This window comes from Macrobrachium nipponense, chromosome 35, assembly GCF_015104395.2.
Source record: "Macrobrachium nipponense isolate FS-2020 chromosome 35, ASM1510439v2, whole genome shotgun sequence".
Taxonomy (NCBI): domain Eukaryota; kingdom Metazoa; phylum Arthropoda; class Malacostraca; order Decapoda; family Palaemonidae; genus Macrobrachium; species Macrobrachium nipponense.
The window spans coordinates 8,563,990-8,589,662 of NC_061096.1; the positions used below are offsets into that span (position 1 = coordinate 8,563,990).

At 45.9% G+C, this 25,673-nt stretch overlaps 1 protein-coding gene across 1 annotated transcript in view; it reads right to left on the bottom strand.

Annotated features, from left to right (window-relative positions):
- LOC135208280 (RAB11-binding protein RELCH-like) overlaps window positions 1-21,054 on the bottom strand; it is a 231,746-nt gene extending 210,692 nt beyond the window's left edge. Inside the window, 3 exon segments of the mRNA XM_064240384.1 lie at window positions 20,538-20,748; window positions 20,751-20,824; window positions 21,048-21,054. Of these exon segments, the coding sequence (XP_064096454.1) occupies window positions 20,538-20,748; window positions 20,751-20,824; window positions 21,048-21,054 (292 nt within the window).
- Window positions 21,055-25,673: the final 4,619 nt, after the last annotated feature.

A 25,673-nucleotide genomic window follows, 5' to 3' on the forward strand; every position in this document is an offset into this window, starting at 1 on the left:
ATCGGTGGTTTTTAGCCTTACTGCCATCACAACTGAAACTCCACAGTGCTTATTTGATTGTTATTATACACATTTTGGTCTCAATTTCACTCCACATTGCACTTTATAAACTGTTTACTTTACTCATTATTTAGTTCAAAATTTACTTTATTTAAAAAATTTAATTTAATTAATTCATGTATATTCCCACCCTTTTTTGCAAACCAAATTACCCCGAAAAAAAAAAATTACAGATAGTTTCTAAAGTAGATACAATCAAATGTTACTAACGTTTTTGTACATCTGGCTGCCGAAAACCATAGAGGAACAACTGCGGATAAGTGGATTATACACATTTTTTTTTTTGCTTTTTTGTTTTTGCTAGCACTTTTCATTGATTTAGTCTATATTCGTATTTTGAATTTCTTTAATAACCGTATGCCAGAAATAAATGTAACCTTTAATGTTTGCACGCTAAGAATGGCAAAATCATCGTTGCCACATTAGTGGAGGCTTCACACATACGCCGATTCATTATTATAAACTGTTTCCATGAATTCTAGTTGTCATAGTAATGCTATAAATGATAAAATTGTTGCTTTAATATTTATGTATATATACTTCCAATACATAGCCTAATTTCACCAATTTCAACGTTTTGTGTGTAGTCTTATACCCAGTTTGGAGGGTCAACACATACCGATTGGCAACAGAGAGAGAGAGAAAGGAAGGCGAAGGAACGAAGAAGGAAAGGGTGGCGGGGTGGGGGGGGGGAGGGGGGGGGGGGAGGGTAGGTGGAGCTTTATACGCGTGTTCGTATCATTTCTGGATAATGGAGTTTTTGTCTCTTGGTCACAAGGTCAAGTGTCGTTATTCTTTACAATTAGTGATTCACGATACCCTTATAAATTACGGCACTGGGTGTAATGCTTTATAGCAAAATCTCGTTCTGATATGAGTGTTCATTACAGAAATAGGTATTGCCCAAAAACGTGCTTGCACTGTCGCTGAAACCCATAGTAGGTATGCTGCTTAGTTGTCAATCAAGTTTTTTGTAATCAAGTATTTTTTACAAGCTAGATATTGAATAAATTTGTATTTTTTCTCAATCAAAACATATGACCCTCAATGCTAACTTTCCTCTTTTAACGACTTTCTGGTCATTGCAAATTCGGCCCCATAATTTCTTTTGGTGCGAAAACAGAGGCCCAGGGACGAAAACGATTGTGTCACACTACGGCGATAATCCGGCATTAAAACATCTTCATATATCAAAAAGTAAATAATAAGATATATATGCGCATTCCGATTATAACAAATACATGAAGAGCTGATAACTGGTAAACTGCTCTGCAAGAAAGTTGAGTAAAGCAATTATTTACAATAGGCACTAAAGTCAAGATTTCGTGACGTCATAATACAGGACTTAAAAGAACGTTCTAATTCCAAAAAATAATTACAGGCAGTTCCCGGGTTACGACGGGGGTTCCGTTCTTGAGACGCGTCGTAAGCCGAAAATCGGCGTAAGCCGGAACGACGCTTGGAAATATGTCTTAAACTAATAAAAAGTTATAAAAACCTTATTTGTAATCCTTTGGTTACACTACATGTTGTTTCCTGTAGTTTTATGTACAACCTGGAGTTATTTTCATAAAAGAATCTGGTTCTTGAAGGTAAAAACTATTGTAATCCTCTGGTGACACTACATTCTTGAAGTTTTATGTTCAACCTGGAGTGATTTGCCAAATCTTGAGGGCTACAAGAACAGCTGATTACTATTTACGTATCATATAGACTAATTAAAGTAAACATATCCTTAAATAGGCTTATATATTAGTATCAACAAAACATTTCCTGCCATGAGTCAGAGGCCGTTTAATGAAACGAACACTTCTCTGTCCTATCTGTTCAGAAAATAAACGTTACGTCAATCCCCGAGACCATTGTTGCCGCCAAGGCGTCTCTCTCTCTCTCTCTCTCTCTCTCTCTCTCTCTCTCTCTCTCTCTCTCTCTCTGATCAAATTACACTGGAACCCTGACATACGATTGCCCTAATATACGAATGTTTTGAGATACAACAAAAAATTTGCGAAAATATAAGCTTTGATATACAACGAAATATTTGAGATACGATTTTGCGACGTGTTAGTTTGTATAGGCGACCAATAAATGGCGTTCAGTCTGTTTGTTTGTTGGTGCTGCATGTTAACACGTCGTTGTTTAGTTCGTTGTATTTGCGCCTATTTTTCGTGTTATTTTGTCTATTTTTATTATTAACCATGGGTCTCAAAGCTAAAGACAAAGCAGGTGATAAGAAAAAACCCAAGAAAATGATTTCGATGGAAGCAAAATGATATTGTTAGAATACAATAAAGTTTTGTACATACTTACCCGGCAGATATATACTTAGCTTATGTCTCTGACGTCCGACAGAAATTCGAATTTCGCGGCACACGCTGCAGGTAGGTCAGGTGATACTACCCCCTGCCGCTGGGTGGCAGGAATAGGAAAACCGTTCCCCGTTCTAGAACCAGATTTTCTCTTCCACCTGTCTCCTGAGGGAGGCTGGGTGGGCCATTCATCGTATATATCTGCCGGGTAAGTATGTACAAAACTTTATTGTATTCTAACAATATCATTTTTGTACATGCAACTTCCCCGGCAGATATATACTTAGCTGATTGACACCCTTGGTGGTGGGTAAGAGACAACTATTTACTGAATAGACAGGTAAACAACATACGTTGTAGGTAATAAATAAATAAAACCTTGGTTCCTACTTGTTCAGGCGGAAGATTCCATGGCTAATGCCTAGGAATATGCTTCGCCTCAAGAGCCTCAGCGAGGATGTGACCTATGGCTAAGAGTTCTTGTGGGTCTGTCGATGGGGTCTTATCCATTTACTCGACAGAGCCTCTTACATGACAATATGCCTATGCCTAGTGGCATAATTAAGGAGCACAACACCGATCCCGATCACCTGATCCTAACACGAGGGTTAGTGCTTAAGTTGAAAAGTTATCCCCAAACTCCTTTCAAACAACCCAAAGAAAAAACACGACGTTAACTAAAATTTAACTCACTAGTTAAGGATCAGTATCGGCTCCCTATCCCAGCAATGTATCCGCAGACACGTATCAACCAAGAGAGAAGGATCTCTCGTAGGTTATCTTGACATCCTTCGGATATGGGAAGTCAACACAGAGTTGCATCTCCCGTATGTGACAGCTAATATGTCCTTATGACATATTGTTAAGGAAAGAACAAGAATACAGAAAAGCTCGCACTTCATGCGCTTTTAATTCTCAGCTGTTTGAAGGAATCATCAATGCACTTGTCAAGTGCTTAGGAGATCACATTGTCTCAAAGAAGGCCAGGGCATTCTTTGATATAGATCTCTTCTGGGTGAAGCCTGGAGCCTGGCTAGCGCCTCGCGCCTGGCTGGAGCCTTGCGCCTGAATGGCGCCTAGAGCCTGGCTGGAGCCTCGCGCCTGGCTGGCGCCTGATTGGCTCCTCCCTCCTGGCTAGCGCCTCGCGCCTGGCTGGAGCCTTGCGTCTGGCTGGCGCCTTGCGCCTGGAGCTTGGCAGAAAACTTCATGATTACTGTCTATGAGTCTGCATGCCTCAAGAGTTTCAGTGAGGTAGGGACCTATGACTGACAAACCCTTCTGGATCATGTCAATGGGGGCTAGCCCGCTTACACGACAGAGCCTTCTCGGATCGTGCCAATGGGGGCTGACCCACTTACATGGCAGAGCCTTACCTGTATCATATCAATGGGGACTAGCCCTCTTACATGACAGAGCTTTAGGTTTCTCTTTACTGGAAGGAGCCTTGCGCCTGGATGGATCCTCAATCCTGACTGGAGCCTAGCCTTGAAGGAGCCTGGCTGGCTTCTAGAGCCTGGCTGGCTCCTAGAGCCTGGCTGGCTCCTAGAGCCTGGCTGGCGCCTCGCGCCTGGCTTGGCTCCTCCACACTTGCTGGAGCTTCGAGCTTGGAAGAGTCTCTAGGCTGTCTGGCGATGTCCACATCGGACACTCTTATATCTGTCCGATTTGTTCGCCTCTGGCGCATTTGCGCCAGGTTGGAGGCCCGCTCCTTCTCAGTATCCGGCCATGACAGAGTTCCTTGGAACTGTCCGCCTCTGCGTTTTTTCGCTGTATTGGCATTTGGCGCTTGGCTGGCGCTACATTGTCCGAGAGTCCTGAACAACCACATAGTTTATCAGGAGACTGGAGAAGGGTGGAAGAAATTCTTCCCCTTTGAGCTTTTGGCCCCTGGCAAGGGGAGGTGATTTTAGTCAGCTACACCCAGTAGACGACAGGATATCTAACAATACGAGAGAGAAGAGTCTTCCTCCGAGGAGGTATACCCTTCGTGAACACTTCTTTTGCTAACGAGATCTCTTCTTCACGTGTTGATGAGGTTTCCTCGTTGCAGAATCTTCCCTATCTGCCCGAAGGAAGGGAAGGAGTCTGGAAGTCGAGGAGACTCTGAGCTGAAATTGGGCGGAACCCTGATTTCTAGCTCTTATTGTATTCTTCTGAATACCTTCTGGGAAGCATTTTGAGCCCTCATCGCACCCCGAAGACTCTGTAGGCAAACGTTTAAACCATCTCTTCTTCTGTAGATGAAAATGTAAGTACCCTGCCTGGGCAACTAAACTTCTATCTGAAAGCGTTGCGTCAGGAATAGAGGGATTTAGTTCTTTTGCCAGACATACTATGCTGGCCAAGAACCCATTGCCGAGTCTCCATTGAATCTGATGCGAGATTCCAATGCACAAAAAATTCACTTGTCTTCTTGGTCGTTTAGGGCTAAGAGAAACAAAGAATTCCTTCATAAACTTCCTCAAAGAAGTTTGATGAGGAGCAGTTCCATTTTGTCGGAACACGGAATCTGTGGCCACAAAAAAAAAAAAAATTCCATTCGAAGTACATGATATCCTACTCTTGTCGTATTGCGGTATCGTATAGATCCCGAAGATCTTAATCCTCTGTTATCTCTAATTCCCCTTGTAGAGACAGAGTATAGCTTTTACTGCGTTCTTTGATAGCAGATATATACATAGTGATTCTTCCCTCTGAAAGTGAAGAAAAAACCTCGCTATGTGGTTCACAGAGGTATCGGAAGAGGACAGTTTCCTCATTCCATCTAGCACGATCTGCAGCAATTCTATGTCTTAGCCATGACTATTGTCATTTACCTTGAAAATCCTCTCATTCATGTCCACTTCTGGTCAGTCTGCACGTGGAAAAACTCAGAGTGGAGAGGTTTTTCAGGTCTATTTATAATAGATTCTGATAGAATATCCAGATACTCTTGAAAAGCCTTACGAAACATGCTGTGAGAAGAACGTGACTTCTGTGAATCCAACCTCTCTAAGGCCAAAATGAGGCATTCATCCTCTCTTCCTTTGACGCCCATTTATCTTAATATCTGTTAAGAATTTATAACTAGGGGAAAAAAGACTAAAGTTTATTCCCCTTCTTTAAATTAAAGATGTCGTATATTGCTACCTCTCTTGGTTCGAGGAAAGGAAGCAGTCTATAGGAAGCCTGTTCGTCTTCTACCTTTGCGAAGAGATCTATGAAGACTTTCCGCAGGTTCTCAAAACTCTTTTCAATAAATGTTAGACATACGTTAACAGTTATTATCTTCGATCGAGAAGGTTCTCACGGACATGCAAAATCTTGCATCGAACCTTTAGGATCGTTACGTTCCGTGTCTGTTCCCAAATAGGTTCTCTTTTGTTAACGCGAACAGGGGCGAAAAGAGATTCTCGATGCTCTTTGCGATATGAGAGAGTCGTGGAATTGGCCTAAGTGATTAAAAAAAAAAAAAAATCATTTCATCATTCCTTGTAAGCGACCCCTTTCCGATTAAATGGGTAACGAAATCAGGAATGAATCTTGCCGTTACCGAGCCTCCGAGAGGCTACTGGTTTGTTTGTTTGTTTGTATGGTGTTTTTACGTGACTTCCGAATCACGTCGAGAGTGAACTTCTATCACCAGAAATCCACATCTCTCACTCCTCAATGGAATGGCCGAGAATCGAACCGACCGACCACCGAGGTAGAAGCAAACACACCAAACCAAACCACTACTGGACTCTTAGGTTTAATAACTCGCTAAACCGAGAAAATATCTTGGATGGTACTTCTGGCGCATTGCGCCAGGCTGGCGCTTCTGACGCTTTGCGCCAGGCTGGCGCTTCCTTCTAGTTCTTTTAAGGTTATGTGCCAGAACATCTGTGCCCTTATGGTACCCGACATCCTTCACGTGTTATTCCGTTCTTAGTAGGAAAAACTTTTATATACGTAGTACAGTCCATTCAGGGAAACAACTTCTGCCACTAAGAGAATGTTTCCCATCCGACTCACCCATCTTCTCTTGAGCAATATCCGATTCTAAAAAGGTTGTGTGCGTTTCTCGAAAGGATGAGAGAATTATATTATTTCGTGCTCTGCCGTATTAGACTCCTTTATAATACTGTCACATTGTGGTAAACAGCATTAATCTAGGAAACCTTTGTAAGGATACTAGGAATTCTGTAGGTTAACCTCGGTATGCGCATAAGACTTGACCATACCGTAGTATTTCTTAAAGTGAATTCTCTTCTACTACATTCATCTTCTCACTAAGCATGTACAGTAGACCTTGACTCACGAACGATGGCCCCACGTACAACTCGATCCCCGACCAAAATTATAGGTAAAATTTCACCCTTGACCTACGAACTAACTTTGAGATACGAACAAAAAAAAACAAAAAAATGCGGAAATAAAAATTTCTGGTTTGGGGTCATGAAAAACTAATTTTGAGACATGAACATTTGAAAAATGCTGGAAACTTTCTGGAAAATAACAATTCACTTTGTTTCACAAACTAATTTTTAGACACAAACATTTGAAAAATGCGCGAAATCGCCCAGCACACGTGAGAGCGTTTGAGTTGCATGGGAACAGCCATGGGAACAGCATCCTCCAGCCGCCCACGCACAGGCAGTCACCCACGCATCGCTCTTTGTCTCATCTCATTGTGTACAAGACGTTCGTCAATTCGCTTAGCATTTTTTGCGCTAAAACTTGTGATTTTCTTCATAATGGGCCCTAAGAAAGTGAAGAGTGGTGGTGAAAGTAAGAAAGTGCAGAGTGATGGTGAGAAGAGGGTGCAGAGGAAGATAACCATTGAAATAAAGAAAGAAATCAACTGACGAAGAGGAGGCTGGGAGGAAGTTACAGATGTCAGGCAGTGATGTGATAAAAGCCGCATTGGAAAAGTGGAATGATGTCCAGTGCTTCCTTGAATTGTATCATCCGGACAAAATTGTTACGAACAGGATCGTGAATATGCTCAATGAAAATTTAATGAGCCATTTCAGAAAAGTTATGCAAGAAGGAAAGGCAACAGACATTGGATAAGTTTGTGATTAAACGTTCACCAAAAAAAACCTAGAAGAGTTGAATCTCCGGAACGAGATCTCCCCGACCTGGGATGGGGGAGGGTCTCCTTCCGCACAATAACCTCCTCCCCACCCACCACCCTCCTCTTCTCTTGTCCGTCAAGCCAGAAGTCTCGCCAGTCATAGTAAGTGTTCACTTTACAAACGTTTTTATAGTGTTAGTTTACCATTTTAAATTATATTATTAGATATATTAAGGTTTTTTACACTGACTTTTACATTATCTGTGTAAAATAAGGCAAAATATACATAATATATATTGGTTCGTAGGGGTCGAGAACCAATTAATATTATTCCCATTAAACCTTATGGGGAAATATTAAGCTCCGAGTCACGAACAATTTGGAACACGACCAAGGTCTAGGAACGGATTGTGTTCGTGAGTCAGGGTCTACTGTACTCTAATAAGCCACGCTTTCGTAAGCATGAGAGCATCATATAATATAGTTCCGCTGCGTTAGAATCCTTTAATAATGTTACCTACGGTAAACAGCATTGAAAGTTTGTAATATCTTTCTTATTGAAAGCTTCTTAGCAAAAGGCAGACAATATTTTATTTATGTTTGCTTAACTATCCCCTCAATCCGAGGCTAAAACCGCGATTGTAGGGGAGAGACACGGTTAGTTATTCCATCCCGCAGGAGAGAGACATGTACCCAACCACTCATGACCGACACCTACATGTTACTGCGTTGGACTCTCTAAGGCGCGATAGCAGTCTCCGTTAGCCGTTCGGCCTTACTCTTCCAGAGTTGCCAGCTACTCCATTAAATAAAGGAATCTTATAAAATTATTATCGAACTTCAGGAAGTTCTTATTATGCATATTTAAGCGAAACAAGACTTCGATAAATCTAGAAGCTAAGTAGGTGTTGTCTTAACAATCCCTTTAAGCGTAGTCCTTCCTAGGAAATTCCTGGACGGATACTGATAATTGAGTTGCTCTTACAAAGAAGTAAACTACGGTATGTGTGATTTGCCGTGTCGTATTCTATACAGCAGGATACTCTACTACCTTCTTTCCCTGCCGAGGCAGATAAGGAAAAATTTTTACTGTCTTCGTTCTTTTCGTTAATAGAATGATAGAAAGAGTATATATATCTCCTTAAGGAAGGAAGTTAATCCAGGACTCTTTAAATCTTCGTGATTTCCTCATAAATCGCGGAAGAGAGAATTCCTGTTCGTGTAGGGTTTACGGAAGGAAGTAGATATTTCCTATCCGCCATCATACCCAAACGTCGATGAGATTCTTATAAGAAAAACTCCAAAGCGCTTGCCTCTTCATAACGAGGGAAGAGCATGAATGAAGGAGTGTGTCAGCATTACTCAAAGAGGAGCCTCGCGACTGACCTCTCTCTCTTAAGAAGATTTGGAATATTCTGGCGCCTGGCTCCTTGCGCCTAGCGCCTGGATAGTTCCGCGCGCCTGGAATGTTCCGCACGCTAGAAAGGAGACTCGCTCCTGGAACGTTCGCGTTGTGTGGAAGGTCCCGTGCGCCCTGATAGTTCCGAGCGCCTACTAGACCCTTTTAGAAAGAGCCTCTTGCCCGGAAACGTTCAATGGAAGGATCGTTCTGATTGCCACTGTACTATAAGGCTCCTTGCTCTAAGCCGTCTGTTTTTCTGTTGCAATTTGCGCCAGGCTGGCCGCTTCGTCTCTTTGAAGGCGCTTTGCGCCAAGAAAAATTTTCTAGAACGCGCTCGCGCTCAGTTTGCTAGAACGCGGCTCGCGTTTGTTGTAGGAACGCGGCTCGCGCTAGTCTGGTTTTCTGGAACGCGGCTCGCTGCTGGCTGTTGTAACGTGGCTCACGCTAGCTTCGCTGGAACGCGGCTTCCTAAGTTCCTGGCTGGCTCTTGCTCAGTGTTGTCTCGTTAGTTTTCAGAGAACGCGCTAGATCATCAAAATATATACATTCTTCGTCTTTTCGGATGTAAGATAAGAGACGCACTTTTTTAAGGATGCCTTTTCAATGGCTATCCTTGGCAGTCTGGGGACGCTCTACAGAACCTGCCGAGGGGTACGCCTGACCGGTGGGGATTCTCTGAAACCCCCTTACTGGCTTTCGACATTCCTTCTCCCCTGGCTTGGGAGCTTGAAAGAGGTCTAGGGCCTGGGAGCGGAGGGGACAGAGCCGATCAGACGCACCCTCCACTGCAATGGGGAACACTAGTAATCACTTCTTACCTTTCAATAGCTCGCATTTTGAACCACAATCCTTGTCTTCAAATTGCAATTATGAATTTGAAGTTTCTGCGAAGTAAGAAGGTGATGAGGATGCAACACTACTAGTACTGTTAATACTCTAATTGCTCGTTAGTACGAGTTTCTAAAAAACTTTTAAAAGAAACGTATCTAGTTACATGCTTTACTGACTCCCTAAAGTAGGAAGTCAGTATATTTCCTCAATCAATTCTAAACACTTATTACAATATTAATGAATAAATATTAATATTTCCCTTTCTTGCAAACTATGTGAGTGTCTACCGAAAATTTCGGTAGTTTACACGTCATATATTCTTCAAAATTTTCGAAGCCAATTCATTAAAAAGTTAATAAAAGACGTATGCCGAACCAAAGACCCAGTACTTCCCTGCAAAGACAGCCCAGAAGATCGATGGCGATGAAAACGAAAATCAAGTCAGGAGGTAGCAACAACATATGTTGACACTACCGCGACAGAGAAAAATCTGATTCTAGAACGGGAACGGTTCCTATTCCTGCCCCACCAGCGGCAGGGGGGTAGATCACCTGACCTACCTGCAGCGTGTGCCGCGAATTCGAAGTTTCTGTCGGACGTCAGAGACATAAGCTAAGTATATATCTGCCGGGGAAGTTGCATGTACAAAAACATGAAATTATAGCAAAGCATGAACGTGGCGTTCGTATCGTCGATTTGGCAAACGAGTATGGTCGAAATCCTTCTACAATATCCACGATCATCAAGCAGAAGGAAGCTATAAAAACCTTCCCAAAGGCATCACCATTATTTCTAAACTAAGAACTGATTAAAAAAATAAATAAAATTAGTTTAGGGCAATGTTATTTCATTTGTGTTTATTACGTAGTTATTAGTGTACATACGTAAATAAAAAGAGAACAAATCGTTCCCTGCCACCCCTTCCCTACCTCCTCCCCCTGCTGGCCTCACGTCATCTTTCGTTGTGGCAAGTAAAATTCCTTTCTTTTTTTTTTTAATAGATTTTTAGTTAATTTATTATTGTCATTTATCACATTGCTATGTATTTTATCATTATGTGTGTTATTACTCGTTTATTTGTGTAATAAATTGTGTACATTATATGTAATTTAGCTGTGTTTAGGTGTGGTTTCATTATACCGCTAGAACGGATTAATACATATTACATTATTTCTAATGGGAAAAAATGCTTTGAGATACAACTGTTTTGATATAGACGATGGTAACGGAACAAATTAAATTCGTATGAGGCTACAAGAACACTTGATTACTATTTACGTATCATATAGACTAATTAAAGTAAACGTATCTTTAAATAGGCTTATATTATTAGTATCAACAAAACATTTACTGGCATGAGTCAGAGGCCGTTTAATGAAACGAACACTTCTCTGTCCTTAACTCGGAGCGTCGGAAGACGCCTCTCTCTCTCTCTCTCTCTCTCTCTCTCTCTCTCTCTCTCTCTCTCTCTCTCTCTCTCTCTCTCTCTGATCAAATTACTGGATAATGTCTCTCTTTGGATACTTGGAATTTGTTATTATTACTGGAACAAGCAATGATTTTTTCATTCATTTGCGCTTTTGGACTGTTATATGTAACTTTGTGCACCGCAAGCTAGTATGTATTCATTCGCTCGGAAACTAGTTCCGCATATGAGGCGTCACTAAAAACATCGAAAAAATACGACATAAAAAGTGTCGAAAATCATCATAACATGACAATTTGTCCAAAATTGCATTTTTCCTAACTATACAAACCTGAGGTCCTTTTACAATAGGAAGGTACTAGCGGCAGCTGGATAGGTCGTAAGCTTTCGAACAAGGGGTTCGGTAGTTAACTGTTGCTTGTCCGACAGGCGCTCGCGCGCGACTGGGAGGTAAACAAATCACTTTTGCTTTTGGCCCAAGCAAAAACTGCAGAGTGAGGGGTGGCATGAGGTGGGGCTATGTGTAAAAGGACCTCAGGTTTGTATAGTTAGGAAAAATGCAATTTTGGACAAATTGTCATTTGTTCCGACACGGCATACAAACCTTCGGTCCTTTTACAATAGGAAGACTCACTTCTTGGTGGGTGGAATCTGAGTCTTTTGTGAACAGACTGGTGTTCGCCCAACCTTGGAAGCCTCCCTGGTCGTAAGAGCGAGGAGGGATCCAAGCCTCTGTCCGATTGATCGGGGTGATTGCACCGCAGGATCAATGGTCAGACCTCTGGACCGAGTACTAAGAGAGAGGCAAGCGTATCTCTTCGTACCAGCAATGTAAGAACTTGTTCCTGTACAGGAGCAAATATAAAGTCATGGGTTTGACTCTTGTAGGCATCCACTTCCCCCCCTTGTAGGAGGAAGTGGTGGATATTCTGCTCCTATCCCTAGTGAAAGGGATAGGATGGGGCTCTGTCATAGCTCCCTGCTCATCTCGTCCTCATCCAGCGTAGTGACAACCGTGGCCCTCTGCCCACAGGTAGAGGAGGAGGAAAAGACGGGAAGAGGGAGCCAGTCACTCACTCATTCACACATCCATCCACACAGTCCACACCAGGACTCGATGCTGTTTCAGCCTGCGAGGGTCTGGGTTTGCTACACAACTTGTTGAGCAGCCACCCGGGTCCCAAGGAAAAGGTATCCAAGGACTGTGGGCAAATATCCGAAGGTAGAAGGACGTAAAGGTAGTCTGGTTAGACCAGACCCCTGCCTTCAGGACCTGCGCCACGGAGAAGTTCTTACGAAACGCCAACGAGGGGCCAATACTTCTGACTTCGTGAGCTCTCGGACGGGACGTACGGATGTCGTCACTACCATCAGCCTCATACGCCCTCCTGATGACCTCACGCAGCCAGAATGAAAGAGTGTTCTTGGATACTTCTTTCTTGGTTACCCCGGTGCTAACGAAGAGGCGTCGACACTCAGGCCTGAGGTGTCGAGTTTTCTTCAGATAGCGCCGTAGCGCCCTCACAGGTACAAAGCAGCATCTCATCCGCATCATTATCGGTGAAGTCCATTAGGGAGGGAATCGTGAATGACTCGAACCTGTCGTCAGGGATCGACGGTTTCTGAGTCTTCGCAACGAAGTTCGGGACGAAATCGAGCGTCACAGATCCCCATCCCCTGGAATGTCGTACATCATAGGAAAGACCATGAAGTTCCCCTACTCTCTTCGCCGATGCCAGGGCCAGCAAGAAGAGGGCTCTTGAGGGTCAGATCCCTGTCTGACGACTCTCGGAGTGGCTCGAACGGCGTTCGAGTCAAACTCCTAAGGACGAGAGTCACATCCCACGCAGGGGGCCTGAGTTTCCCTGGTGGGCAAGACCTTTCGAAGCTCCTCATAAGCAAGGAGACTCGAACGAGTTCGAGATGTCCAATCCCCTCAGTTTCAGGACGAGCACCAAGGCGGCGGGGGGGCTCTGTATCCTTTGACTGTGGGGACTGAGAGGAGCTTCTCTCGGCGAAGAAAAACGAGGAAATCCGCTACCTGCTGAAGAGTGGCTCTGAGGAGATAGACCCCGTCTACGACACCAACACAGAAGACGGCCCACCACTTCCCCTGGTACACAGCTGCAGAGGACTGACGGACGTTTCCAGCCATCTCTGTTGCTGCGCTACGAGAAAAGCCTCTCGTTGCCGCAAGAGATGGTGGATAACAGCCAGCCGTGAAGCACGTAGGGACTGGACTGCTCGGTGGTACCGCTCGACGTGTGGCTGGGCGAGAAGGTTGTGCCAAGGGGGAATCTCTCTCGGTTCTCCTGCGAGAAGAGCCAGCAGGTCCGGATACCAAATGGCCTGTGGCCATTTGGGAGCCACCAGGATCATCCTGAGATTCGGGTGACCAGTGCTCGACTGATCACCTTGCGAATCAGGCTGAACGGGGGAAAGGCATAGACGAAGAGGTTGTCCCACGGGGTTGTTGAAGAGCGTCCTCTGCAGCTGCCCATGGGTCCGGCACGGCCGAGAAGAACCACCTGGAGCTTCCTGTTGTGCCGGGTGGCGAACAGATCCACGACTGGTCGCCCCCACAGGTCGAAGAGCCTTTCCGCCACGTCCTGGTGTAGAGACCACTCGGTCCCTATCACCTGATCCCGACGGCTGAGCGTGTCTGCTACTACATTCCTCTTCCCTGGAATGTATCGTGCCGACAGCTCTATTGAGTGTGCCTCGGCCCACTCGTGCACCTGCCGAGTCAACTGGTACAACGGGAGAGACACTAGGACCCCCTGTTTGTTGACGTAGGCCACTACCGTGGTGTTGTCGCACATCAACACCACTGAGTGTCCCATCAAGCGGTCCTGGAACTCTTGGAGAGCGAGGAACGCTGCCTTGAGTTCCAGTACATTGATGTGAAGGTCTTGTCGTTCTCGTCCCACACTCCTGAAGTCAGCAACTCCTCCAGGTGTGCGCCCCATCCCTCGGTCGATGCGTCTGAGAACAGCTGCCATGTCCGGGGGGGGGAGTGCGCAGAGGCACTCCTCTTAAGAGGTTCCTGTCGTCCAGCCACCAGGTAGGTCCTGCCTCACTCCGGTGTCAGTGACACTGGAAAGCTTGGGGGATCCGTCGCCTGTGACCAACTCTCCTTTAGTCTCCACTGAAGAGACAGCAGGTGAAGACGCCCGTGAGGGACTAACTTCTCGAGTGACGACAGGTGTCCGATCACGACTTGCCATCGCTGAGCTACCTGTTCCTGCCGAGACAGGAACTGGTTGGCTGCCTCCCTGAATCTGCTGATCCGCGAGTCTGCGGGGAAAGACTCGCCCTGCTACCGGTGTCGATCAGCATCCCCAGGTACTTCATCCTCGCTTGGGTTCGAGATCGGACTTTTCGAAGTTCACAACGATCCCCAGATCGCGACAGAACTCGAGCAGTCGATCCCTGTCCTGTAGCAACTGCGAGCGGGAGCTCGCCAGGACTAACCAATCGTCGAGATACCTCAGAAGACGTATCCCGTGCGAATGGGCCCAAGCAGACACCAGAGTGAACACTCGCGTGAACACCTTGTGGGGCGGTTGAGAGACCGAAGCAAACAAAGTGCCCTGAACTGGTACACCGTCCCGTCGAGGATGAAGCGGAGGTACTTTCTGGAGGACTGATGAATGGGTATTTGGAAATACGCATCCTTCAAGTCCACCGAAAGCATGAAATCGTTCTCCCTGATGGAGTCGAGCACTGAGCGTGCCGTCTCCATCGTGAACCGGGTCTGGCGAACAAACCGGTTCAGAGGAGAGAGATCTATCACCGGGCGGCCAGCCTCCCGTAGACTTTTCCACCAGGAAGAGTCGACTGTAAAAGCCCAACCCGGTGACTGATCCGTGACGATTTCTACAGCTCTCTTGCTCAGCATGGTCTTGATCTCCTGTCTCAATGCTACGTCCTTCGATGACCCTGGAACGTACGACTGCTGTTGGACCGGGTTGGTTTGGTGAGGGGTGGCCGAGATTCGAAGGGTAATAGATATCCCTCCCGAAGGACATCTACAATCCAGGTTCTCGGCGCCGTAGCGCTGCCAAGTTGCCCAATGGCTGGCCAGGCACCCCCCCACTTCCGGCAGCAGGTGAGGGGGAACGCGCCCTCCCTAGCGTTTCCCCCCTTTCTTCGACTTCTTCCCAGAGCCTCCACGGGAGGGAGGAGGGCTGGGAGGAGGGCTGGTTACGGCTCCTCCCCTTGGTAGAAGTCGAAGAAGACAGAGTCTTCCCCCGGGGCTTCGACGCAGCTACCGTCTTAGCCACCGAGGAAGCGCTAGCCGAGCTCTTAGACTTGGCCGCAGTCCGAGGCTGCCCAGAAGCCTTCGAGACTGCCTGGTGAACAGACGGTCACTGTCGTCAGTGCGCCGTCTGTCCACCGCAGCGTCCACCATCTCTCCTGGGAAGAGAGACGTGGAACTCCGTAAAGGTCCGTTGCGAAGTCCCAACGCCGCTTCACGCCCGGCTGCCCTGGAAACCCGAGTAAGGACAGCGTCCCTTCGTCGGAGAACCAGGTTGGCCCACAGGTTCACCGTCTGGTGGGCAAGGAAGGAGATGGCTCTTCCTCCAGACTGGCAAAGTCTCCTAAGGCCGAGTCATCTTCGGGAGAAAATTCACCCGGAGTTGGCTGCGACCTTAGATACTGTGAGGGACCACAGATCTAGCCAGGAGACGGCCTGGAAAGCTGCCATGGCGGTAGATTCCAGGCCGAGTGCCTCTTGCTGCGAGAACCATAGGTTCTCGGACAGGAGCTACTGCAGAGACACACCCGGAGTCAGCCTGGCTAACTCCGGGTTCACCTGTTTGGGCGGCATCGGGTCTTCAGATGGACGTAAACAAAACGCCGCTGTCGCAGCAGAGGAGGAGGAAGCAGCTTGCTCGACCTGCCAGACTTGAGCGAACCGTCTTGGTCCGGAGACAAGCGATTCAACCTGGTCCAGCACTGAGTCTGCAAGCTCGGAACGCGGGCAAACCCACCGTCGGTCTGGGTTCCCTCTTCGGGCCCCAGAACGACTCGAGCCGGGACGTGGGCTCGGATGGTGGGAGCGGCGATCCTTCCGCGAGGTCGTTGTGCTGACGAATCAGCGCAATAACCTCGGCAAAGTTCCTCTGGATCTCAGGAGTGACTGCGTCCTGCGGAGTCGGACCATCCAGGTCCCTCAAACAGGAGCATCTCCCGAGACCCTCCTCCCTCGAGGGAAGGAACAGCGACAGACCCCTCTCGGTCTCCTCCAACCACTTGTGCGTACGACCTGGCTGGTCCGAGAACCGTGCCTGGTACGTACGACGACGTGGTGGGATCCTGAGGGGCGCACCCCTCACGATCACTCCTCAATACTCGCCCCTCCCGGTGTAACCCGAGGAGGTTGAAGGTATGGGAGAGGCAGACCTGACGCTCCCTCCTCGCTCGCTGGCCGAACCAGTGGGCTTGGAAGACTGCAGGCGATCGTCAACCCGCGGGTGGCGATCGAGCTGCAGACCTAGTCGAGCCGTCTCGCTGTGGAGAACGGCTGGACCGAGAACAGCGGCCCCGGTCTCGTGTGTCAGAGGAGCTAGTGCTGGTCGCCAGTATCCCGATCGCTCTCTGTGAGAGTGACGGTCAGGCGACGGCGAGCTCCACTGTCACGTGAGACCGGTGCGTATCCTCACGGCGCATCAGTTCGCTGGTACCAGCCGTGGCTGGTGCGGCGAACGGGGGGAGGGCCTCTTCCAGCCCCTCTAGGCCCGTGGCCGGTCATGGACCGTCACGTCCGCCCGGGCCCGGTAGCCAGCTGCTCGCCACGAGAGCGAGAGCTGGTCTGGTGAGAGTCGCGTGAGCGGCTGTCACCAGTCTTCCGCTCCGTGCCGTGAACCTGACGCTGAGCGGACTCAGAGGTCTGGTTCCTGGCTGCACGGTCGCTGTTAGGCGACCGTACACTCGGTACCTCTCGCGAACGAGAGGCCGAGACGGATCCTGCTGCCGTGGCCGAACCACTAACAGCAGTTGAGGAAGTGCCGGTGTTAGCCGGCACTCCTCTGGTCCCCGTAGTCTTCCTTGCGGAAGAAGAGACGGGTCCTGCCCCCGAAGGAGCAGGGTGACCAGCGGAAGAACCCCCCGTCTCACCAGAGCGAGACGGGCCCTTAGAAGTTCCCGAAGGAGACTTCTTGGGGGGGGGGGAGGCGACCTTCTTCTTCTTCGGCGGGGGAGCCTTAGAAAGAAGAAGGGGAAGAGGCGGCAGACGACGACGACGACGAAGAAGACGATGAAGACGACGACGACACCTTCCTCCTCTTCTTCTTCTTCTTCGTCAACCTCCTCAGGACCGACGTCAGATCTGTCATCCAGAGCGGAGCCGGGGCTGCTGTTGCCGAAGCAACGGGCCCGGACGCACCTGTCCGAACAGATCAGCATCGGGAGCAGCGGAGCCAGGAACAGGAAACAATGTCAGCAGGTGCAGGCATCACAGGAACAGCAGTAGAGACGGCAGGAGCAGGTACAGTAACGGCAGCAGTGGTCATCAACGTCACGTCCGTGAACGGCGGCTGGGCAGGTACGGCAGGTACGGCAGGCTGTGCAGGCTGTCCAGTTGGACGGACCAGCGGACAGACATCCTTGGTACTGGTGGGAGGTCCAGGGGCGAGCTCTTCGGGACACGAAGTCCGGTCGCGGCAGCACGGCAAACCCAGGTGGCGGCATCACACTCCCCGTGGTACGGCGACTGGCCCCTGCACCGATGTAGTAGGTGTTACAGAGACCGCGTGCGGGGGGTGTACACCAGGTGAGGAGGTGAAGCGTAGCCAGGTGTTTGTAAGGGTCGTGGTGGTGGTCGTAACCGTCGCATGGGTGACCGCCACGGAGCCAGCGAGATGGTAGAGCAGCCCCTGGACACTCGGCACGCCCTGCAGCCCCAACGATGCCCACACCTGTCCGAGGTCGTCCTTCGCGGCCACCGCACCTGAGGAAGCAAAAGTCGGGTGATTAGCAGGATCCTCTACCCGCTCGCGCGAAGACGAACGGATAGAGGACCCAGAGTACAACTCGACGTCAGGGTATCTAGCGCCCTCCTCCACACTCGACAAGTCAGGTGAGGAGAAGGACCTAGAGACCCCCCCCGAAGGGGAAGGCGCCAAACGTGGAAGCTGAGCGGGGCGGCAGGAAAGAAGACGAAGTGTCCGTAACCAAAGGAGTCGCGGGAGAGCTTTCCGACGACTCCTTTGCAGGCCTTCGCTTCTTCCTGCCCTCATACAAAGTCCACTGCGCCTCCGACCAATTATTACACACTTCACAGGGCTCGGCTCGGGTGCATTCGCGCCCCCGACACCGAGCGCACAATATATGTGGGTCAATTTCCGGGAATGAGCGGAACTTTCCGCATTTACGCCCTTCGGTACCCGGGCATAGTCTCCGTGGGGTAGCGAGGCGAGGAGATTCCATGATTGACCAATAACTCAATATTAAATGAAAAAAGAGAACTGATTGTACTTACAATGATTCTTTCATACACAAACACAACCATATACTCAAGGAAAGCAAACGACGAGAAGCGGGCAGAGAGCGTCGAACACACACGTCTACTCGCTGTGAGGCCGAAAGCAAAAGTGATTTGTTTACCTCCCAGTCGCGCGCGCGCGCTGTCGGACAAGCAGTTAACTACCGAACCCCTTGTTCGAAAGCTTACGACCTATCCAGCTGCCGCTAGTACCTTCCTATTGTAAAGGACGAAGGTTTGTATGCCGTGTCGGAACAACTCAAAATTTTTGTTGTAATCTAACCAGAAACTTATTTTTACTAATATACTGTGCTAAACTATAAAGGATTTTATCATAGTATGCGTTTTTTTAAAAAGCGACGTTAACTCGGAGCGTCGGAAGCGTCAGCGTCGTAACCTCGGAACAAGCGTCGTAACCCAGGACGGATTTTTCATTGAATATTTAAGAAAAACGCGTCGTAACCTCGGAACGTCTTAAGCCGGAACCGTCGTAACCCGGGGACCGCCTGTACTTAAATTTGAGTCAGAATCGAGTTACTTTTTTAATAACGAATATTTTCAAATTAAAATCATCATAGATATGTAAAATATTGATGTTTTACTATTTATTTAAAAAATTATCGAAGTGCACGCTCCGTTGTCTTCTACCAAAACAGTTGTTTACTCGATGAGGGAAAGTTTTCCGATTGTTGTGATGAAAGTGCCCCAGCGTCTGTGGGTACAAGTGGTGTGTGGATTTATCACAGGAAATGGTTAGTTTATTGATACAAGCGACTCCGTAAACATCGAGATGGCGTCAATCTTCTAAATATTTCGAGTTGTAAGTAAAAATGTTGAACGCGTTTTGGTGAGATTTGCACTGCGTTGGACACCCTTTTCACTACCCTCTGTTTAATGCTTAAATTTGGCCTTAATTTCTAACTTTGGAGAAAATACTTACTTCGAAAGGAGAGTGGAGGTCTTTAGCTCCGTTTCTCACCAACAAGAAGTCGCGACTGATGCCCATCTCCGATGTCAGGACGCGTTTTAGGGTAAAAAACCGCATGGTACAGGGGTGGACCATGTACAATCAATGTGTACAAGCCCAGAAAGTACTTATAACGCGTCCTGACACCGGAGTAGAGGTCTTTAGCTCCATTTCTCACCAACAAACAAGTCGCAGTCTGATGCCCATCTCTGATGTCAGGACGTTATAATTTACTTTTTTGGGGTTGTACACATTGATCGTACATGGTCCACCCCTGTACCATGCGGTTTTTTACCCTAATGTACTTTTTTTGGGATTGTTCACGCTGATCGTACATGGTCCACTCTGTAACCTGCGGTTTTTTACCCTAATGAACATCTCCAGTGTCAGGACGCATCATAAGTACTTTTTCGGAGGGTGGCCATCCGTGACCGTCGGTGTGTTAGGCCAGTCCATGCAGTTGTTTACCCTATGTTTGCACTGCACATGGCTAGACTTTCATTAACCTATGTTTAATCTTAAAATATGACCTTAATTCCTAACTTTGGAGAAAATACTTACTTCGAAAGGATAGTAGAGGTCTCGAGGTGTTGCTCCCACCACCACCGATGACTCAAGACTGGTGCTTATCTCCTGTGTCAGGGCGTGTTAAAGTACTTTTTTTGGGGGTGGATCAACAAGCAGGCAAGACTGGCTTAGTTAGTCCACTCGGTTGTTTCTCCTACAGGTGGCCCCCGGCCCTGGCTGCACAGCAGTGTTTTACCCTAACCTATTTCTTCCTCTATGAAGATTACCTAGGTTTGTTTATGTCTGCGGAACCTGTCCTGTCGTCCTACAGTTCCCCCCCCCAAAACCCCAGGGAGATTAATCTACCGTAACCCAATGCCTCTAATTTAATATTTCTGCTTTAGTCAGGTTGCCTGGTTTACTTTTGAAAGGGTAGCCTATGCTGGATTGTTAGCTATGTGTCCAAGTTCACCCTATAACGACAAAAAATCAAGACGACTGAACTTACGCAAGAGCGAGTTGCCATGCAGACCTCCTGAATGTAATTCGGAAAAACTTCTCGATGCATATTGTTCGAAATTGGCAGGATTGGAAAAGTAATCCCGCAATCTGGGTAGTTCACATCCTGCTTCTGTGAGTTCTGTGTGAAGCTCTAAGGCAGTTAAAATAGTTTTTTCGTGTAGTAACTTCGCTGCAATTTCATCCCATGGCTGTGCTGGTGATGGCGATCCCGTTTTTTAATTTCAAGCGGAGGTGGCGAAAGTTCCTTGGAATTGTCTTTCTGAGCGGACTCGCCTCCGCCATAGTAAACACACTACACTTACATTCCACCCTCTCTACTGAGAGACAGGGCCTTCCAAAAACATAAGGTTTCTCATTCTCGTACAAAGTCAAAATCTACTACCAAAAATCTTTATAGCCTTAATCTAATAACTTTAAAATATAAATTATTTATCAAGTCTCCTAATTTTCTGTAAGAAAAATATAAATATGTGATTTCTCTACATGGACTACTAACTAATCATTAAGATTATGACTTACACTGTACGTAGAATTATTTATAAAACAACAGGTACAAACCAAACCACTACTTGATTGGAATAAATTACATCATTTAAGCAAGTGACTCAGGCACCATGTATACTCCAATTGTGATGGGATCGGTAGATTATCATACAGAGCAGATTTGGACGGCGTTCAATGATTATACATATCCAGTTTCATTATTACATTAAACTACGGAATCAGTAAATGTTGTTCGGCGGCAATGGAATTATGTGCGAACATTATTTTACAAAGGTATAATGATTACCGTTCTCAGTACAACGTCGTGCCGTTGCGAAATAAGAGAATGTAATAGGGAGAATCACGTGAACTATTTCTGTATTGATTAGGTTTATTAATTCAGTCACTGAACCCCCAACCGCCTGTTGGGAAAACAAATCCAACAAAGATCACCGAATGGGTTACTTTATCTTAGTATCCGTTTTTGTGTAGTACATACATTAGTTTCAATTTAGTGTACTTTTTTTCAGGAGACAAAGAATTGTTCTAAATTCTTTAAACCAAATTGACAACCAAGAACCAATGAACTGCTGCCCGCGATGGTAAAAGAGATTGTGAACGATCGGTATCATGGCTCTAGTACACTCTTCTACGGTGCATATGTCATGCTCTCAGCTGCCCATTTTCATTGGTTAGTTTTGTGCAGAACAGGAGGGCGTGATATGAAAATGAATATGTCCTTTTAAGTTTTGCTAAACCAGTCACCACAGCGGCGATATCTGCCTTACTTTGTCTGGTAAAAGCTACTACTCAGACCGTTGTAAACTATTTGCCAACATAAAGCACCTGTATCAGAACGCTTCAATTTGTTCACTGGTGTTATGTAGCTACAGCCACCCACAGGGAAGATTCTCTCTCTGGCGGACCATTGTACGTTTTCTAAATAAGTTACTTCTTATATTGTATAATTGTCTTCTAGTGTTTTCTCAGCTAAAGCAACCCACAGGGAAGATTCTCTCTCTGGCGGACCCTTGTACGTTTTCTAAATAAGTTACTTCTTATATTGTATAATTGTCTTTTAGTGTTTTCTCGTCACTATCGTAACTCCGGCAGAATATGAAAGTCTTCACGCGGTTATTTCTTTTAAATTTGCTATCTTCTTGTATGATCTTCACTTCAGACGGTATTTTGTTGTATGTATTGGTGCGCAACGTTCAAATGCTATCCCACCTGACTTAAAAATTTATTCTAAGTTCAAATAGCCTATATGCTTCACTTGTATGTCTGACCACAATATTTCATTTTCAGGTCTAAGAAGCTTAAGCAGTTTCTCAGATATGTGGTTCACCATATTTTAAGCGTTTTAAAGACTTGTAAGAAGTATTGTGTATTCTATTCTTACTTGGGAGGCAACGTAGCTCAATTAGTAGCTACTGTGGGGTTATTCTGTCACGTTAGCTTAATCCTTTTATCAATCTGGAGGCTCTGTTTTGTACTCCTTGCAATTTTCTCAGTAGGTTGGTAGACCGTAGTATATAACGTTGCAGTAGTCAAAGCCTCGAAGTGTTTGGTAACAAATGTCTGTTTTCAGAGTATCTTCGTTTGAATATTTTCTAATAAGCAATGCAATGTTTCTGATATGACAGTTACAGGTTTTTACAACTTATGCAATTATTTGATGGATTTTTTCATCGACAATTTATTATCATTAAGGAGATCACTGCTGCTGCAATGTTCATGGACGACAAGCCAATAGTTATTCTTTGGAAGTGTTCATATTTTCGTAGTGCACTATCAGATCCAAATAGCGGCTAAAATGATATGATGTTGCCGCGAAGCAGGTCTTCATGGCGAAGACGAAGGTTATCGGAAGGTGAAAATTATTGGAAACGAAGATACAGTCTTGACCACGTCTTCACTAACCTCTTCGTATATATATATATATATATATATATATATATATATATATATATATATATATATATATATATAATATTACATATATATACATATATATATATATATTGCAAAATTTAAAGAGAACCGCATAACTAATGTAAGTATTGGAACATATAACACATGCCAAATATTTTAGTAGTCCATTTTTTCAGTACTTCAATGCAAATGGTCTTATTTGCATTCTTGTAAAAGGCTGGCTTTGTAAGACCTCACGTTCCTAACTTTTTTCCTAGCTGTCGGGTGTTTATGAACTTCACAGCAGTAACAGGATCGTCTTTCACCTCCTCTTGTATTATACTATAATCAGCACAACGTATTTTCGGCAAAACAACCGTTGCAAAATAAATGAAGATGAAAAGAACCACAGATTAAATAACTTCGAAACTATTTCCAACCAATCAGCTTCAAGGAATGGTCATGATGTAATCAGTATTAATGCACAAAACAATTGTTTCTCTCATCACATCATTCCTACTCGACAAAAGGTTAACTAGAGTCACTGGGTTCTTAATTTCCTTCCTTTGTATTGCACAATTTCTCGCTAAATGCCCTTTCTCATTACATCGGAAAAAGTTAATTCTGAGCTACTAAAAGCCAGTCGCGTACGTGTACGGCGCCTTGATTGACACTTAAATTATGAGTCAGACTAATATTCGTTTGCCAACCTAGTTGCTCCTGCAAAAGATACTTCTCGCCTATCTTCTATATAGCTAAAACTTAATCTCAGGGGATACGTTATCTTTGAAGTTTTCTAACAATATTGAGTCCTTCAGACCATCAAAATCATTAACTTTAGCGGAAGTTAACCAATCACTAAACAGCCTTTCTAACTTCTTACCGTATTCTACATGCGTAATATTCTCGTCCCTTCTCAAACTTCTAAATTTCTTACGGTACGCCTCTGGTACTAACCTGTATGTGCTAAGAACAGTTTCTGTCAAAATATAATCTTCACATTGCTCTTTAGGCATGCAACTATACACATGCAGTAAACACCCTACCACGCAAAATTCTTCTTCCTAGCTTAAACCCATTTTTATATGGGGTCGCGATAGCGAATGAGTCGTCTCCATCGATTTCTGTCCTGTGCCTCGCAAAATTGACTGTATTAAATATAGAGTCCACATTTCTTCAGGAGAACCTACTCTTTCCATTAACTTCTCAAAACCCATGAAATATTTCGTTACACCTTCCTCATCAAACTTTGGTACTAAATTCAACACTGCACTCACACTATGGAGGAGTTATGGGATTTCCATTTGACAACGTCCTTGAGGATTGAGAGAGAGAGAGAGAAAGAGAAAGTTTCGTGGTTTGTATTGCTGTTGAGATCGTGTAGTATGTATTTGTGTATTGGTTTCCATAAGAGAGAGAGAGAGAGAGAGAGAGAGAGAGAGAGAGAGGATGTAATTGGTGGATGGATGGTTAGCGACTGAATTGGTTGTTGGTGAGTTCGGGTTGTCTGCTGGTGCAGCTGGAGTTAGTTGTTATGCTAAGGTCACACATTCACGTATCAACGCACGCATGAGCGGAAATTGGTAGTTGGCAAAAGCTTACGCCAGTAAACCGTAAATGTAACGTAAAAACATATGTAAAATCGTAGACGTACGGTGACGGGTCGTCTGGTCGCTAAGCTCCTCCCACCAGGTCGCCGTAGCCCATTCCAGTTTTGAAATGTTCAAAACAAGTCGTGGGTGGTCATGCCAAATGTCACCTGACGTAGCTCCAGGCATTGCACGTGGGAGCCACGGTGACTGCTGCGGGGTAAACGCTAGGGTCACCAGCATCGTTCGCCGTCGTTGTTTTCTCTCCGCGGCGAAGCACTCGGGCCTCCTAATTGCGCTGTAGCCTACGGCAAAACCGATTAATTTACAACCCTGTACGACATGGCAACGCTGTAGCGTGGTATAAAAGGTCAGGTCGGCGCCCTCAGGTCAGCTGTTGTTTCCGTCTCCCGAGACCAGCAGTTTCCTTCAACCTTCAAGCACTCTCCACAACGCCCTTCAAAATGCCGAACCTCCTAAAACGACCAAGGAAGGGACTATCAACGTCACATCTTGCAGGACCTTCTTTCGGCCCGGAAAAGACTCCTACAGCCACTCCTACAACCACTCCTGCAGACATTCAGGACAGGGGAAAAGTCAACTTCCACCAACAGGAGTCGGAGTTGGATGAGATTCTGACTGATGACAGCGACACGGAAACTCTCCATGAAGCTACCCCATTGACGAGGGACAAAACGTTCCCTTGACGGAGGATAGCCAAGACGTCGAAGATATTTATTTCTTCTGAATGGCAGTCTTACAATAATGGTGTAACAAATAAGTAAATATTTGAGAGGAATTCCTTATTACATCTAAAAAATATTATCTTGAATAGGTAGAATTCCTATTTATTTCCAAGAATGTTTGATAAGTTATTAGATGTTATTCTATATCGCTTAAATATAAATCGCCCATAGTCAAATTTTATAAGTAAGTGTATGTCTGAATGGTAAATTTGTGATGTTACATTAATCACATATTATATATATTACAGATGGCTACTATCAAAAAGTTACCATAAAACTAAAATAGATTAATTTGTAGGAAAACAACGAAGAGACGAGCTGTTACAATGATTGTTTACGGAACGGCAAGCTCTGTTCACAGGCCCGCCCTTTTGTACCCTGCGGCACCAC